The sequence below is a fragment of the Lissotriton vulgaris genome, chromosome 6 (genome assembly GCF_964263255.1).
Source record: "Lissotriton vulgaris chromosome 6, aLisVul1.2, whole genome shotgun sequence".
NCBI classification, from domain to species: Eukaryota; Metazoa; Chordata; class Amphibia; order Caudata; family Salamandridae; genus Lissotriton; species Lissotriton vulgaris.
In genome coordinates, this window is record NC_141694.1 from 813062646 (window position 1) to 813080486 (window position 17841).

At 43.2% G+C, this 17841-nt stretch overlaps 1 protein-coding gene across 1 annotated transcript in view; it reads right to left on the reverse strand.

Annotated features, from left to right (window-relative positions):
• The window catches only part of DESI2 (desumoylating isopeptidase 2), a 234368-nt gene that overhangs the window by 134881 nt on the left and 81646 nt on the right, over positions 1-17841 (reverse strand). The window contains exon 3 of the mRNA XM_086926841.1: positions 3675-3768. Coding sequence (XP_086782967.1) covers positions 3675-3768 — 94 coding nt within the window. The remainder of the gene's footprint in view (positions 1-3674; positions 3769-17841) is intronic.

The window sequence follows — 17841 nt, forward strand, 5'->3', positions numbered from 1 at the left end:
ACCACCTTCTCCTTGGTCCTTGATCACAGATCATATAATCTATTCCGGATTTCATCAAATGTTCTGTGTCAGACCGCATCAGAATTAATCCTCTCCTGTAGGGAGACCTACGTTTTTCATTTTTTGGGAATCTATCACAAAGTGCTCGTTTTCCAAATAAATCACCATAACATGCAAAAAATCTTCTAGGAATGTCCAATTCCTTTTCAGTTAATTTCAGTTTTGTTTTCCTGCCTCCTGGATCTTTACCATGCTCTTGTTCATGCATTTTGATGCTTTCCAAGGGTGGACGCCTCAAAATATGGAAGATATTGCCTCTTGAGTGATCTCCAGTCATTTACTGAGTATGTGGTGTACTACTTCCAGTTATTGATGTCATTATTCAATGCCAAAAAGCGACTTGGTAATTGCAATTCAATACACAATGTACTGAATCGCAAAATGCGATTTAGTAAATAGCGAATGTGAATCAAACAGATTTGGTAAATGTTTACCCAGCACTATCCCACAAACCACACAGGGATTTCTAATTTTTGATTCAATAAATCTTGCAAATTACGATTCTCCATTCAGACGCATCATACATCTGACCCCAAATTCCTTAGTGAACATATAAACTTCTTCGAATGTACGCACAGATTCTTTTAACCAACTCTTCTTCCATTTCTCCAACTCTACTTGCAATAGAGTCCAGCCCTTTTTGCATCAAATCCAGAATTACGCTGAAGGTATCCACCTCACTTGCCAGGGTAGCTTCAATGTACTTAATTTCATTCAGTGGTGTGCTATATTCCGTAGGTTGCTCCGTGTTCTCAAAATAGCAGGCAGAGTTCCCAATTCAGTCATGTTGTCTCAAGTCTTGTGCCTGGGATCAAGGCATTGTAGGGCTGCACATTTCTTCTTTTCCCTGTGTCACTTATCTTTCTGGTCTGCATTTCGTGCGTAAGTGCCTCTTCAGTCTATTCCTGTGCTAACTTTCTACAGAAAGAGTGTTTGAAATTTGGTGTTTTCTCCAGGGGAGGGAACTCAGTGGCCAAGCATCCTTCGAGCTGCACAGCAACATGAGATCGCAACAAGATACATTCAGTGCCTCTAGCTTGTTTAATGTATGCCTGAGAGGGGACTAATATTTCATTGATTCAGGTGGGCTCTTTGGACAAAAAACTTTGTAGCTCTCTAACCAAGGGCAGAATACTCTACACCTTGAGAGAAGAAAATAGTCTACAAAAAGAAGAGGGGAGCTCTGCTGCTCGCCTTGGCTGTAGACTATAGAGTTGGCAGTGGACAGATTCAGCAACTCAGTCATAAAACGGTTCCAAGGGGCTAAAGCAGGTGCACGTGTATTAACAGTGTTTTTTGGCTCTAGGAAGGATGGTTAATCCTATCCATTGTCCTATAGAAATTTGTATTTTACCTGTGTCTTCAGAAATGACAAAATTAGGATATACAAAAAGAACAAGACATTATTAAGACTAGTGGTACTGAATAATTTTGGCAAACACTTAAGACTACAAGTTCAACGTATTTACCATATCCTTGCAGTGTCCTTCCAGATACTCACTGCCTTTCCCAAGCCCCATTTCATGCGAACAATTTGCCTGTGTGCTTCAATGGCATATGTACTGTTAGACACAATCCCTTACTCCAAAAAGTATTCTTCAAACAGTGGTATCATTTTGTTTGGGGTCAAGGGCAACAAGTTTTCATTTAAATGTTATCTTTGGGACAAGCAAGCGCAACGCCCTGCAGCACAGCCCTTTGGCTGCCAGTTTACAGGAAGGACATTGTCTGCAATCAAGGTAATAATTTGTCCATATGTTAATTTTATTTGAACTTATATTTATGGTTTATTAATGCAAATTGGTACCAGTATGAAAATGTGTATGCATGCTTTCAAAATGTAATATGAAGCTACGTATTGATTAGATGCAAATAGTTGCAGAAGCTTGAAAGTAACATTCATGAGTTTTAGCTTTCAAAATAAAATGTTCACAAAAAAATGTTTAGCTAAACCTCTCTGAAAGTGTAGGTACCTTTTCTTTGAAGCATCGTCTAGGAAAATCAGTGCAACCAGTTCAAGAAGAGTATGGGAAACATGAAAATAAACAACCACTGGAGAAGCCAATAGGTCTGATATTGGTGGTCAGCCTTTTGGTTTGTCAATACAGGTCTTGTTTTGACATGGTTTTTGTAAAACCTTATTGTTGTGGGTGCTGCCAGGCCATCACCAGTATAACAAACGTTAGCAAAAAGCAAAAATGTTTGCCTCGTAAGTTCCGCAAAATATGGGGGAGTTAGATGGGGTGTTATGGACTCTCTAGGGATGATGAAACTGATATTAAACTTTCTCAATACACATACAGTGCCATGACAATCTAAGAATTTTGCTTTTTGGAAATGTGTATACCACTGTAATTTGCCCTCACAGGACTACCTATAATACTTGGATAATAAATGTATTGTTCTCACAGCCATGCTTGTATGTTTTGGAAAACCACAACAAAAGCAAGCATTGCCACAGTAGTCCTTGCCACTGAACACAACTACTTTGTGAGCAGATATGCTGCTTGTGAAAGAATAGAATGTGGTCGCTTGTAGTGTAGACAGGATAGAGATAGACACAGACAGAATTGGAACAAGAACAAAAGGAATTGGTTAATTCAAGGCCTAGTTAGGGGCCGAATTCTTAAATGAAGTCACAAAATTGCACCCGTGGTATACATCTTTACACTAGTGCAGATTTAAGGCTTTTGTGAGTCCACAATAATTTACAGAAGTAATCCAGGAAACTATACTCCTACAAAGTATTTATGAACTGCATTTTAGCACAAGCAACTATGCATGTGTAGATTTGCTGATGCAAAAATCTGTTCAGCGTTTACAAGTTCACTTTTCCTCCAACCACTTTTTTCGCCAACCCTGAAATAAGTTTTACTTTTGCCCTGGTCAGCAGTGAAGTTCCAACCTTTCTCAGTATGCAGAAAGGTTAGGGAAGAGCTGGTGAAAACCCCTAAAACATGCAAGTTAGTAGGTTTGCACAGACTCAAAAGCGCATTCCAACCCTGGAACTATTGCTTAACACTACCTCCAGCGCCTGTATGTAAATCTGCGGAAAAATGGCAAAATAAGGGAACTGCTAGAATTCCAACCCTACTATAGATTTAGCCCTGGTATAATCAGAGAGGCTATTATCAGAGGTCTTATATAATGAGATTGCCGCCACAATTTGTTTCCGAACTATGTGGCACCAAAGGGACAAATTAATTTTTTACATGACAAGTAGATTTATAATGCAACCTCTCCCATGGACAAGTAGATTCAGGACAAGGATATATTTGAAGCAGCCTGTCCCATGGACATGTAGATATTATATTAAATTCCACACCCCTACAGTCAACTAAGATGGAATGGAAGCTACATTACAGAAGCATATTAACAAATTTAAAACCAGGGTGCAATAACCTTACAATTACTAGAAACAAGTAATTTCAAATTGGACCAAGATCATCAACAGAATCAAGGTTGAGGAAATGGATATAGTCAAGAAGATAGTGGTTATGTATTACTAAAATTGAAGGCATAATTTACAACAATGAACTTCTGCATTTTGCAATCATTCAAAATAGGAGGCATATTATATTTTAAAAATAGGCTTTTTAACCAACCATACTCACTTAAATTTAAAAGTATCTCCTAGTTCAGTAGAATCCCCAGGTGAGATTTCGAAGATACCAGAAAAGGGGTAGGGATGACCACCATATGCAAATTCTGAAAGACAAAAAGATACATTTGTTAAAGAGAAATTGAAGGGCTTTTTTTTCCTTCTTAGTTTTGCATGAGCACATGTTAAATTACACAAGGACTTGTTTGTTTTAGCCACTGGAGATTAAGAGATTTGCTTAGAATCACGGGATGCTAAGCGGGCACCAAGACTCGAACCCAGGTACCCAGTTCCAAAGTCTGCAGCTCTTGCTGTAATTTCACATCCTCAAATTAGCTACAAAATGTTTAAAAGGTCCAGCTATATAAAAATATATCCTGTAGGCAGTGGCTTCAATCCAGAATATCGGTCTAGAAAACAGAGGACCACAATGCCCATCTTCTCAATGCTACCAACCTGCCCTTCCTTTGGCTGCAAGCCCATTATGAAAACTAAAGCCTGTCTGGACAAAACTGAGCAACATCTCTCAATGAGGTGGAAAAGCTAATAACAGTACAAGTTGGCATAAGGTCTTAAAAAACAGTTTGTTCAAATCAATAGATCGGTCTCTAATGTGCCGACACATGCAAACACGGAAAAACTATGTGCCTTGTCTCTGTGCAACCTGTATCTGACTTTAGCTTCTCGACTTTGACCTACCCGTTTTTATTCCTCAAACTTGAACTGCTGCAATAGCACCTGTCCCACAATCAGAGTTGGTCTTTAGTCTTTCTGAAGCATTGCCATTTGGTAAACAGTGTTGTAAAGGGTGGGACTACAATTTTTGCTGTTCAAGGTAAAAAGGACCCCTTAGGTTGGGCCAGCTTTTGACTTTCTCTTGGTCACTTCAGTGAGGCGAAGGGCAGCCATATGCAGAAAAACTCGACCTCTTTGTGCCTTTATTGTGGGTGCTCTATGCTCCGCACTTCCCTGCTGTGAGGAGCATCACCCTACACAAAGGCCGTCTAAGGGGAGCAGCCTGGAGAACCACCCCATACCAGTTCTGAAAGCACATTCAGTGGATCCACAACTTCAGTCTGCTTTTTTATTATAAACGTGGGACCCATTAATCCATTTGTTGCTGCAGTTTAATGTTCTCTATGAATAAGAGAGAGAGAGTGCTCCACTGAGTAGTCAGAGGACTTGCTGTGCAACCAGCGCTTGTTCTGCCCAAGTCAGCTTCCTATAGGTGAGGCAACATCATCCAAGTTCATCCCTTGTTGCAAGAGCGGATTACCTATCCAGCACATTAATTTTGAGGAAGCAGACTCTGTATGTTAGGTTTGACTTAAACTCAGCATTTGAAATGGTACCTCGTTTTCGCAGTAGAAAATGCTGCGCAACATGTGCCTGTCAGCAGATCTTTTAAATGGAATCATTACACTATACAGAAATAACTTTGCAGATGTAAGATGGGCACCAAAACCTGAATTAATTTAAACGATAATCAAGATCTATTTCAAAGCTGTGTTTAAGACCCAACATGATTTTCTTTGTAAATGAAGTTGTTGATTTTCTTCATAATTGTGTACATGGTGCCCTTGTTCTGGCATGTGAGAGTTAACACTTTCCTATTTGGTCATGAAACTCTTAAAATCCCTGATGAGGCTTCAAATCTCCTAAACACATTTTCTGAGTTTTGATGTAACTAAGGACTTTCAAAAGACGCAGCAAAACGAAGTTTATACTGTAGAACCTCCCTAGACGTTTTAATCATGCCCCTCTATTTGGAGGGAGTGAGATTTCATAGGGCTTATGATTTATATTATGTTGCCATCTGGTTGGCTGCTAATGGTTTATGGTTGAAACATGTGGAGAACAATATTTATATTCAAACAAAGGCTACTGAAATGGTCATTGCCAAAAGGTTGGAACCACGTCTTGCCTCGCATTCCACTGAGGTATATAGAGCTCAAAACTAACTGGCAGCACGTTATGGATTTGGAGATAATGATACTTCGGGGGGCGGGGGTCTGTGGGGTGGGGTCAAAGAAACATCAAACACTAATGAATTTAGGCCCAGATCTCTGTACTTGGGGTGAATGTTTGACAATGTTCACCATTTCATCCATCAACTTTTTATGTTGCTATAGTTGCCCTAAGTGGGAAGGGTATGCCCAGACGTGGGTCATATGCTCACTATGCCATTGGATTCAAGCTAGCCAGGCTGATGAGGAGGGATACCCCAAAACCGGTCCTAGGATGCTTGTTTCCAGCCCAGGGAGGACCTGGCCTGGCAGTTCGGGCTGGACTGTTTCCATGGGGAGCAGAGTCAAGAATGATTTGCATAAGGCTAGGTCCAAACTGGAAAGCCAGTTGTCACTAGACAACTGGCTTGAATCTCGTGTGAACAAGCTTGCCCCTCTCAAGTCCTGTGTAGCTAATGGTGGCAGAGCCTCAGCCCCATGGTTCACGGAGACTCTTAGGAAAAGATGGAGTACATGCAAACGTCTAGAGAGAGTCTGGAGGAAGAATTTTAATCATGAGGATAAATTGGCTTATAAAGTGGCATTAAAAGCACACTACGCCAAAGTCCAACTGAAAAAAATTGTTCGATCACTAAAAATTGAGAAAGCTGGGAACAGAAGTAAGGAACTGTTTTAAATTGTTAAGGACTTCTCCTCCCTTTGTGCCACCACTAGTCTCTTTATCCTACCAACTAGTGGACAATCCTCATTGCACAGTATTTCTATAGGAAGATTACCACAATTGGTAAGTTTGCTCCTGCTTTATCTAACGGTGGAGGAACACTAGTACACTTTTCCCCCTTTACGCTGGAGGGCTCATTGAAGATAATGAAAACTCTAAAATCTGGTTCCCCTTCAGACCCCTGTCCTGCAAAAATACTGGCATCCATTGTAGAGGTGATTAATCTGGCGGTCAACAGGGTCTTGAACCGCTCTATGTCAGAAGGGTTGATGCCGGACAGTTGGAAGCATGGGAAAATCCTCATGCTTCTAAAAAAAAACCTTCAGCCAACCCTTCAGTAGCTAGCAACTATAGACCAATTTAGCTGCTGACTTTCTTCTCCACTTATTTAAACAAACAATGATCCTTAGCAAGAGGATATAAAGACAAATGATGACATAGACCAAGATGGGTGCTATATAAGTCCTATGTCCAGCCAAGCATGGAATGTTAATGTGTCAATGTATTTAGGGGTGACATATAATATGCAAACAATAATAAAGCGGGACGCAATCCTGCACCCGGTACAGAGGAAAAGGAACAGAAATTGGAACAAAAATAACAAAACAAACAAATTACAGGCAAAAACTGGAGCTGTGGTAGCTTGTGCTAATAATATAATGTGACAAGCTAAACCAAATAGTCGCCACAATAATTATACATATTAGACCTTGTGGTACTATTTTATATTGTCGACGTTTCGATCCCAAGCTCATTAGATAAAAGAGATCATCATCAGGACTAAGGAAATAAGGATGGCCTGGTATACACCAAAATGACGGACGGTTGGGCCGGTTGCGAGGATGGTGTCGGAAAAGAGTTGCGAGCCCATGAGGCGCTAATTTCCTGGTATGGTCAAGGCACGTTTCTGGGGAAGGAATTAGGAAAGGCGAACTAAGAATAGTCTCATATGGCAAATTCGGTGGAAGGGGAGAATAGAAAAGGACGCATACCATCTGCCGATGGTCCAATTCGTGGTATGGGACACTTCGATGTAGCAGAACTTCATGTTATAATTCCCCAACTGGGATTTTGCTGGGCCAATGGCGCTGCCTCCACGGACAGAGAGGTGTATTTTCAGCGAAGGCCGGGCGTGTTCTTCAATGGAGACGGCAACAATGTGCCATAGGTTCCTCAGCGCAATGGCCTTTCTTCTCAAAGGTCTTGGAAAAATATGTTAACCAGGTTGTCTCGGACTTTGTCGAGACTAATCGTGTATTACATCCCAACCAATTAGGGTTCCATGCCAATTTCAGTACTGAAACAGCCCTGCTGGAAATCTCAGAATCTATTAGAACCACACTTGATGGCGGAGGCAGGGCCGTTTTAATACTGTTGTTTCTCTCCGCTGCTTTCGATACCATGCCCCATGCCCTCCTGTTGGACAGACTCCAGGAATGTGGCATAGGGGGCACGGTCCTCCAGTGGTTCATCTCCTACCTGGATAATCGCAGGCAAACAGTTTGGTCTCCTCCTTTTGCGGCCCCCATTTTGCCACTCAATATAGGTGTACCAAAGGGCTCTATCTTGAGTCCTACCCTTTTTAATGTGTTCATGGCCCCCTTAGCACTTTTAGCAGAACATTTTGGCGCTAATGTGATATCTTACGCAGATGACACACAATTGTTCACGTGCAGCAAGAACGAGGCCATGAACGGAAATAAGAAACTCCTGCCTGTCAGCAGTATTTGAGTGATTTAAACAGAATCAACTACTGTGCAATTCTGAAAAATCAGAAATCATCTTTTTTGGTCATACTCCGGGGAAAGAGTGGCGCGAATGGTGACCACATAATATGTCTCCCCCTGTAAATATAGCCCCAACTGTCAAGAATCTCGGGGTGAAAATGGACACAGACATGAAGTCCCAGGTCTAGGCGGTGTCAGGCACATATTTTGGCCTACTGAAAATGTTGAGACATTTCCTCTCATTGCTCCCAGTTTCCAACAGGAAAACAGTGGTCCAGGCTCTGATTCTGTGCCGACTTGATTATGTGAATGTTCTTAGCATTGGTCTTCCCGATTATCTTCTTAACCATCAACAAGTAGTGCAAAATGCAGCGGCTAGAGCCATACTCATGGTGGAAATCAGGATACACATAACCCCCCCTTCTGAGGTCTTTGCACTGGCTTTCGGTACGGAAAAGGACAAACTTCAAAGCCCTGGTGCTGGCTTATAAGGCCTTTCATAATATGGGGGCTTTATATTTGAGAAATAGATGTCAACACTATGTTCCATCCAGAAACCGTAGATCCTCGAACCAGCTGCTTTCGCGGACTCCCAGGTTCACACGCTGCAGGCGCTCTTTTCAGGTGGTAGCCTCTCGGCTCTGGAACAACTTGCCACTAGCCCTTCGTCAAGTCCAGGACCTTATCAGTTTCAGACGGGGATTAAAAACGTGGCTTTTCTCACAATAAGTCAACTGCCCTGGGTTGTACTGCTCTGCTACTGGTTCTTTTTGTTCCCCCAGCGCCGGACACTCCAGGGAGTAGCCGTGCGCTTTATAAGTACCCAGTAACATGGCGATTAAAAAAACGCTGGATTTAGGCGCAGATCTTTGTAATGGGGGTGAATGTTTGATAATGTTCAGCATTCTGTCCATCTTTTTGGTTTTTATGTGTGGCTAAACGTCTGCACATACAGTTTAGAATGGGCATTCGGCCCCTGGCTACCTTTACCTCCAAATGGCCAACTGAACGGATTAAACAAATAGACTTTGTGTTGTTTTGCCCACTTGTTTGTAAACATCAGTTAAAATAGACTGTTTCATTACATAGGAATATGGCCATAAGGAATTATCAGACAGTGAACTACGTTTTTAAGTGGGATACATCTAATCATATAATTGCTGCTGTATTCGGCTTCATCATTCTGACATGGAAAGTCGGGCTAAATTATCTGACTAATACTAGTACTGAAGGTAGTGACTTTCAAAGGGCCTGGACACCCTGCATTTTATGATCTTTATTAGGAAGAGGTGTGGCGCGGCGGGCAGAGCTGCTAACTCCGGAGCACAGGGCTCACGGTTCCCTCCCCGGCCTCAGCTCAGCATCATGTGACTCTAGGCAATAGCTCACTTAATCTCCCTGATGGCCTACAGCGCCTTATAACCCTTAAGGGGTGGTGAAACGTTTGTGCTTTACAAATAGGAATTATTCTTATTACTACTATTATGGATTTTAAGGACACACCTCACATCCAATAGACTTTTCTTTCAGTTCTGTTTTTGATTAGGTCTAATGACATATTATATTTTTATTTTTTAAGCAATGTCTGAGTGAAAGATGCCACATCACCAAAACGACCAAGACGACACATAGCTGCAAACTCACATTCTACAACCCCCCCCCTCGCCCCCCCCCGCCCTCCTGACGCTCCGTTGGACCACCTCAGCGACCATCTACTCTAACGGCACAGTCCTGATCCAAGCCAACAATGCCAACCTTGAGGTTTTCGACCTCCTCTTCCCCTCTCTACTTACCAACAGCACTTAAACACTGCCCCCGACCCACCGCTTCCCGCACACCGGGAAAGCCAACCCCCCACACGGAACACTCGTTCTAGTCCGCCTTCCATTACCTCAACCACCGCCGAGCCCCTGCCCCTCTGCAATCACCCAACGACACGGCCCCCTCACTTGTTCTACCATTCCTCCAACAACATCCCACTCCGAGGACCCCCACTCATTCAGTTCCGAACGACCACTATGCACATCCTGAGTCTCCCTTTCCCAGTCACCCTCCCCCTAGCAAGAGAAATAAACTACCCCACCACGACCACTCTCAGCTTACATCACCCCCCATAAACCAAACCACCACATTAACTAACAATAACAGTCAACACAACTCTGACAACGCTCCCCCCGCTGAAGAGGTCACACCCAGGGGCAGCCCACTCCCCTTCAAAAAGAGTCAAACTACCGCCTCACACGCATCGAAAGCCAACTCACCACCTTAATACAGGGCATGAATCTTATCCTATCCATACTCTCGACCCGCCCCATATCTCCAATCCCAGCCCCACTTCCTCCCCTCACTCCCACCTTAGGCCGCTCAACCGCCTGCCCCACAACCAGCCAACTCACCCCCATATCTCTAACCCCAGCCCCACTTCCTCCCCTCACTCCCATCTTAGGCCGCTCAACCGCCTGCCCCCCCAACCAGCCAACTCATCCTCCGCTGCCCAGGCCCAGAGACCAAAGAGGGCTATGGAGGCCATGTCCCAGGAGAAAGCACTCGAGCTGGCCTCCACTTACCTCACCCCCGAACCAGCGACCCGCAATCTGCAATCCAGGTAATCGCTGGGATCAGAAGCAAACACTCTTCCCAAAAACTCCCAGACCTTCAGCCTCCCTCATCATCATCCCCACAGAACCAAAAAAAAAAAAGTCCCACAGCACCAACTGCATGCTCATAAACTGCAGGTCCGCCAGGAAAAACGCTACAGAGCTGGCAGAAGCCATTCTCAATCAAGATGTCGACATAGCTTTCATCACCGAGACCTGGCTCAATGACTCCTCTCCTCCAATCCTGGATAGGCTTGCTCCTCCGGGCTTCTCTATCATCAACAAAAACAGAATAGACCAAAAAGGCGGAGGCGTGGCAATTATCCACAACAATAACCTATTAGTGTCCGAAACTGATAACACAAGTTACAACTCCCTCTAATGCCTAACCGCCAACATCAAAACCTCCAACAACAAGCTAGTGCACTGCCACCTCCATTACCGCCCCCCAGGCAACACCGTCACGTTCACGGAACACCTATCCGACCTAATTTCTCACTGCTCCCTCCGGGATACCAACAACATCATTCTAGGTGACCTTAACCTCCACTGGAATTATAAGAACAGTGTTTCAGTACAAAACCTAAATGAGGTGCTCCATACCAACAACCTCTACCAGCACTGCTCAAAAGAAACCCATAACAAAGGAGCAATCCTGGATGCCATCATCGCCCAACGTGACGCAATCTCTATAGATCACATCCTTCCGGTCGACTGGTCAGATCATCACCTTATCCTATTCCACCTCCATCAACAGATCATAACTCGCCCCTCTAGTTCTGATCCACCCACATGGTCGAGAAACATATCGCAGATCAACACAGAGGAGTTAGAAGAGAAAATATCCTCCTTCCTACCCATCTCCCCGGAAGACCTCTCCACTGAAAAATCCACATCTCACTACAACGCTACCTTGACCTCCATCCTAGACGAACTAGCCCCCTTGAAACTGAAAAAACCCAGAAACACCCCCTCCAGATTCTGGTTCAACAAGGACATTAATGAGGAAAGAAGACCGCTCAGAACAGCAGATCGTCTCTGGAGGACCTGAACAACTTCAGACCTGTCTCCAATCTCCCCTTCTTAGCAAAAAGCCTAGAAAAATACGTTCTCCATCAACTGAACAAACATATTGACAACATTAATTTGTTAGACCATCACCAATCAGGCTTTTGAAAAGGCTACAGCACCGAAACTGCAATCCTACACATCATGGACGACATCCTCTGCTCTCTAGACTCAGACCACTGCGGTCTACTCATCCTCCTAGACTTGTCAGCAGCCTTTGACACTGTAGACCATAGTCTTCTCATCAAAGCTCTCAAAGAGAGGGTCGGTGCAGACGAAGTGGTCCTGCAATGGTTCTCCTCCTTTTTCCAAAATCGCTCACAAAGAGTAAAAATCAAATCATTTGCTTCTGACCTCCTCCCCGTGAACAGAGGTGTCCCTCAAGGATCCATTCCCTCCCCTCAACTGTTCAACATATACATGGAACCCCTCACCTCCATGCTGAAAAAAGCAAACATCCCTTTTCATCTATATGCAGATGATACTCAAATCTACTTGAAACCTCCTCCTTTAACAACATCCTAAGACTCAACAACACTCTCAGAGAAGTCCAAGAATGGCTATCAAAGAACCACCTCAAACTCAATCAGGGAAAACCGAAATCCTACTCATCTTACTCATCTCAAACAAGGACCTCAACCGAAATCTCACACTGGCATCCTCGGTCAAATCATTGGGAATCACCCTTGACCCCAAACTATCCATGACCAATCACATCAAGAACTCCGCAAAGAGCACCTTCCTCAATCTGAAGCTCAACAAAATCAAACCCCACATCCCTCTGAGCGACCTCCACAAGCCACCCAATCCCTGATGCTGTCCAGACTGAACTATGGAAACGCAATCCTCACCGGCACAGCTAGCGCACACCTAGCCCCTCTCAAAACCACCCTCAATGCAGGGGCCAGAATGGTCACCGGAATCAAAAAATTTGACCATATATCTCCCGCTCTCAGAGATCTAAAATGGCTCCCGGTGGAAATGTGAGCCAGCTTCAGAACTGCCCGTCTCGCACACAAAGCCCTGCACACAGGGAAACCGGAATACCTAGCCTCCAAACTCAAGAAAGCCGGCCAAACAAGAAGCCTCAGGAGTTCCAACGCCTTCCTCCTCATCCCCTCGAAAACACGTAAACAAAAGACTGCAGCCCGCTATTTTGCGCGGCAACGCCCCAAAAATCTGAAACGCCATCCCAGTCGACATCAGAACCACCCCCTCCTTGCAAAATTCAAAAGCCGCCTAAAAGCCCTTTACCTCAACCGTGCCTTCCCGAACGCAATCACGTGACTCACACGCCCCCAGCTGGGAGGCACCAGACATCACACCCCCACAGGTCAACCTTCCGACACCGCACGAACAATCACCCCTTGGGTCAGCACCGCTAAAAAACAACTCCAGCACTAGACTTGCGGTCCCTGGTCTTTGAGACTACCTCCCGACCTATTTACCGCAATCCTACTCTTTGGATCCCAAGACCCCTCTCCCTCAACGACGCACCTCTGACGTTAAGCAGAACTGTACTGTCTTTCGGCACACTTCTGCATTTTTACACCACGCCATTATCATGCATTTGTCTTCTCTACATCATGTTGTAAAGCGCTCCGATACCCTCGAGACTGGCTAGCACTATAGAAAACCTCTAAAAAAAACAAAACATATATATATGTTTTTATTATGTGAATATTTTAGGAGTATACACTTGAAATAAACCAATTTCAAACCGAACCAAAGCGGAAACTGCTTTTACATGTTTGACAAAAGAGTATGACAAGGAGAGTCAGAATTAAGACAAAGGGTAGGCAGGAGCACTAATTTAAGAATTTGAACAAAAGATGTAGGAGTAGAAGAACTGAATATGGAATAATGGGAGGCATAAGGTGGCCTAGGAGAACTGAGCAGGAAGATGAGAAATCAAAGTTACAAATGTCTACCTCTTGTATGGTCATCAAAACACACGTATTAGCTTCCTGAACGGGGTCATCGGTTTGGAGTTTGTCTGGATTTTCTAGCAAAGAATGTAAGCCTCTGTATTCTTTCCAATGAGAAACTGCTTTAAATGAGGGTAACTGGACTGACCCCAAAGAGTTCCCAGATAGAACTGGGGCAATCTCAGCTTTAGAGTCAACACAGATATGTGCTAACATGAAAAAGTGAGTGAAGTATTTCAAGTTGAATAAACTCATGCGGGGAAAACCCAACCCCCAAGTAAACCTGCAATTAAGTCCATTAAATTGTATTGCCTTGGAAGTCTTCAGCGAGGAATTAGAAACACCAGCTTATTACTCAAGTGAAGAGGCAACCAAAGAGGCCGGGTGAGCAAACTGTCCAAATACAGGAAGATGTAAAAATCCTAATACTCGAAGAATGAGGCCACCAAGTCCAAAATCTTGGAGAAGACATTCACGCCTGAATTGCTGCCAATGGAAGAATAGTGATGTACTGGAGAGGAGTATTTCTTACACCAAACCTAAAGAACTGGTGGTAAATAGACCGCTCCCAAATAGAGCGAATCCCTTTTAAATAGCAAGTTTAGAATGCAAGCTACTGTAAGACTTTTGAACTTGTGGCAGGCAAAAACCTGCAGATCTGGAGACAAACTTGCCTTCAGATATCCTGAATGAGGGGACTATTAAGTATATTGTGTCCATTGGAAGAAAACTCTTAATGACTGTCTGCAAACCAGGAATTGATACTGAATTTGCCAAAATGTTAGAAAACATATCACCAACAGGCCCCTCAGATTCAACCTGAAGTATAACATACTGGAATCATTTGGCTGTCAATTCACCAAACCTACATCCATCCACAAAGATGTGTTGATTTGAATACGATGCATTTAGTTGTCATGATTCTGTAGGCTACACTGTTCGTATTTTGAATGCCTAAGAGGTACCCTCTCTCTTACACAAAATTTTCTCTTTCCCCAAGTCTATCGTCGTCTGGGTCCCTCTCTAGATGACATTTTTCTCCTACCATCAGCACGCCTCCAAAAAGGTGCTTACATCTTTAAATCAGTTACAAGTAATCAAGTTGCCCACGCTGGGGAACAGTACGTTACAAAGAACCAGTCAGCGGATGTGCAAATTGTATTTAATGTCCAGCTTTGTCTGGCTTAATCTCATCATGGAAGTAGGCATAATTCAAAAATTATATCCACTCCTGTTTTCTTAGTGCATTCAACATTTGATAACCCTACTTTATTAGATTACTGTTCAAGAATATTGCCCTAGAAAGTGTCAGCGAAAACTCCAGAAGAAAAAGAATAATCAGTCTACATTTCTGAAGACTTTCTTCATTAGGAATCTCTATACATGGAAGTTAAAAAACAATGCAATTGGGAGTAACCATGGCATGCCACCCTGTGCCTCTTCACCCATGTTCCTGGGGATTTATTGCAGTCAAACTCCCACAACAAAGTTGCTACTGTCTCAAAACAGCATGATTCCATTCATACGTCCTCAACTTATAACTGCCCCCATACCACTGTTCCCTGAAAGAACACAATATGAAACTAAGTTGTATAGTTAACATTTGCTATGGCCCTCTTCTTTTTTGTGAAATCAGAACTAAAATCATCTATTTCCTTCTTGGTTATGTAGACTCAAACTGTGAATTAGATAGCAAGCACCAGACACAAAATAATTCACAAAATAAAACTCATTGGGGATTTTAAGTGACATTACCAGAGGATCTTAACAGAGGAGTCTGCCTAGTTTACAAATAGAAAGAATGTGAGGTTATCATAAACTAAATGAGTGCCACTGGAACCAATCTGCAAATCACTGATGAGCCCAACCAGGCAGAAACCAATCTTGGTTTGGCAGTTTTGGCTGGACTGCTCCTATTGGAGCAGGACCAAGACTGATTAGCATAAAGCTGGTTCCATTCTAAGGTGGCATGGTGAACAAAATAATGAAGGAATGGGGGCTGAATGCTTACCAATGGCTGAGATTACTTCAAGCATTCCACCCAACATTGTTTTGTTGGATTACGACTTTCCGCAGTATTTTGCCAGACCAGTGGACTGGACAGGTCAGGAAGAAAATGTTTTGAGCTATGTCAAACATGCTATAGTCAGTTACAATGAGGAAGATTTCAAACCAATATGGGCATTTTCAGAAGCATCCAGTCAGAAGTTCTATTTCACCCACCAAAAGTTACTGTATGCTCAGCAAGCCCACACAAAACCCGAAACTTTTGAAAGCTGTGCACTATTCTCTTGGGGGCAGATGTATCAAACTTTTTTTTTGTCGCAAACGCTGCGAATCGCAAAATAGCTGTGTTTGCGACAAATAAAACGGGAAATGGTAGGTATGAAAAAAATCGCTTCGCAAATTAAGAAATCGCAAATATAGCGATTTCTTAATTTGCGATAAATGGATTTCTGAGAATTTATTAGCGATTCCTTATTTAGCATGTTTTTTATTTTGCGAAAATTGCAAACAAAAAAAAAAAATCGCAGCATAAGAAATCGCAACTGGATGTTTGAAAAAAATCGCAATTAGCGAATTTCTGAAAATCGCAAAATAAGAATTCGCAATTAACACCAAGTACATTCAGGTGGTAACCTGAATTTTTTTTTTAAAAAGGCACCCAGAATTGATTTCCAAAATGGCTGGACTATACCTGATAGCCAGAAGGCTGCACATACAAGCTCTTGCACAGAGGAGACCGAGACAGGAGAGAATCTTCAGATTACGCATCACGCTGTTCCAGCAGACTCAAGAGGACATTTATGACAAATACAGACTTCATCCACACACCATTATGGACCTCATTAATGAATTGAAACCATTTTTGGAGCATCCAACACGCAGAACTCAATCAATTCCAAATCATGTGCAGGTATTGTGCTCACTGCACCTTTGGCTTCAGGGTCTTTTCAAAGCATAATTGCAGAGGATGGTGGGGTGTCACAAAGTGCCCTATCACGCTTTTTCATGTGTTCCTGGATGCAATGCTGAACAGGTTTCAACATCACATCTACTTCTCAAACACCCAACAGGCCATACAGGAAACCAAGTTGGAATTCTATCAAATTGCACGCTTCCCACATGTGATTGTATTGATGGCACTCATATTGCCATCACTCCACCAGCAGCCACAGAATATGTATTTCGTAATAGGAAAAGCTACCACTCTCTCAACATCCAGATTGTGTGCAATGCCAAATATATAGTCAATGACATAGTGTCAAAGTACCCAGGCAGCACACAGGATTCCTTTATCTTCAGACATAGCGGAATTCATAGAAGTCTGAGTGCTGGACAGTTTGGAGAGGGATACCTGCTAGGTAAATCACAGTCATGCAAACATCCATCCATCCATTTTTTGAAAATGTAACGTAGGTTAAAAAAAAATTCCATCCATGCAGGTGATAGTGCCTATTCAGTGCGTGACTTCATCCTAACACCATACTTGAACTCTGCAAGAGAAAGACGGCACAACAGGGTACACCGGTCAAAACGTGGGGTCAATGAACGCACATTTGGCATTTTGAAAAGCCGTTTCAGAGGCGCTCTGCAGTACAGTCCTGAAACCTGTTGTAAAATTTTAACTAGCTGTGCAATGCTGCATAACATGGCCATGCGCAAAGGCACAGACATTGAAGTGAGTGAGTCTGACACATCTGATGATGACATACCTCCACCTAGAAGGGCTCCCGCAGGAGTAGGAGCTGTGGCTGGCCGTCAGACCGTCTGAGATTACACAGAATTACTTTTAGGTAAGACAAGCAAAACTACCGATTTACTTTTTATGCAAGTGTTTTTTTTCACAACACACAAACCATGGTGCAGTTTGCAAAATGTACATTTTAGAAGAAAGTAAATGAAAAGAAACACAAATGTAACATGGAGCCATGTTCCACAATGCAGCAATGCTCAATGAATTGTACTTTAAATTGTCACTTTGTGCGCTGGCGGCTTGAAGCAGGATATTCCTGTGGTTGTATGATTTCTTCATCATGTGCTGTGCCAGCACACCTTCCACTTCTGCGCTGGGTCAAGTGAATAGTTGGTGTGGGGTTCCTACTGGTCCTACTGGAGGTGTCCTCACTGTCAGCTGAGGCAATGAGAGCGCTTGCGCCAGAGTTGGAGGT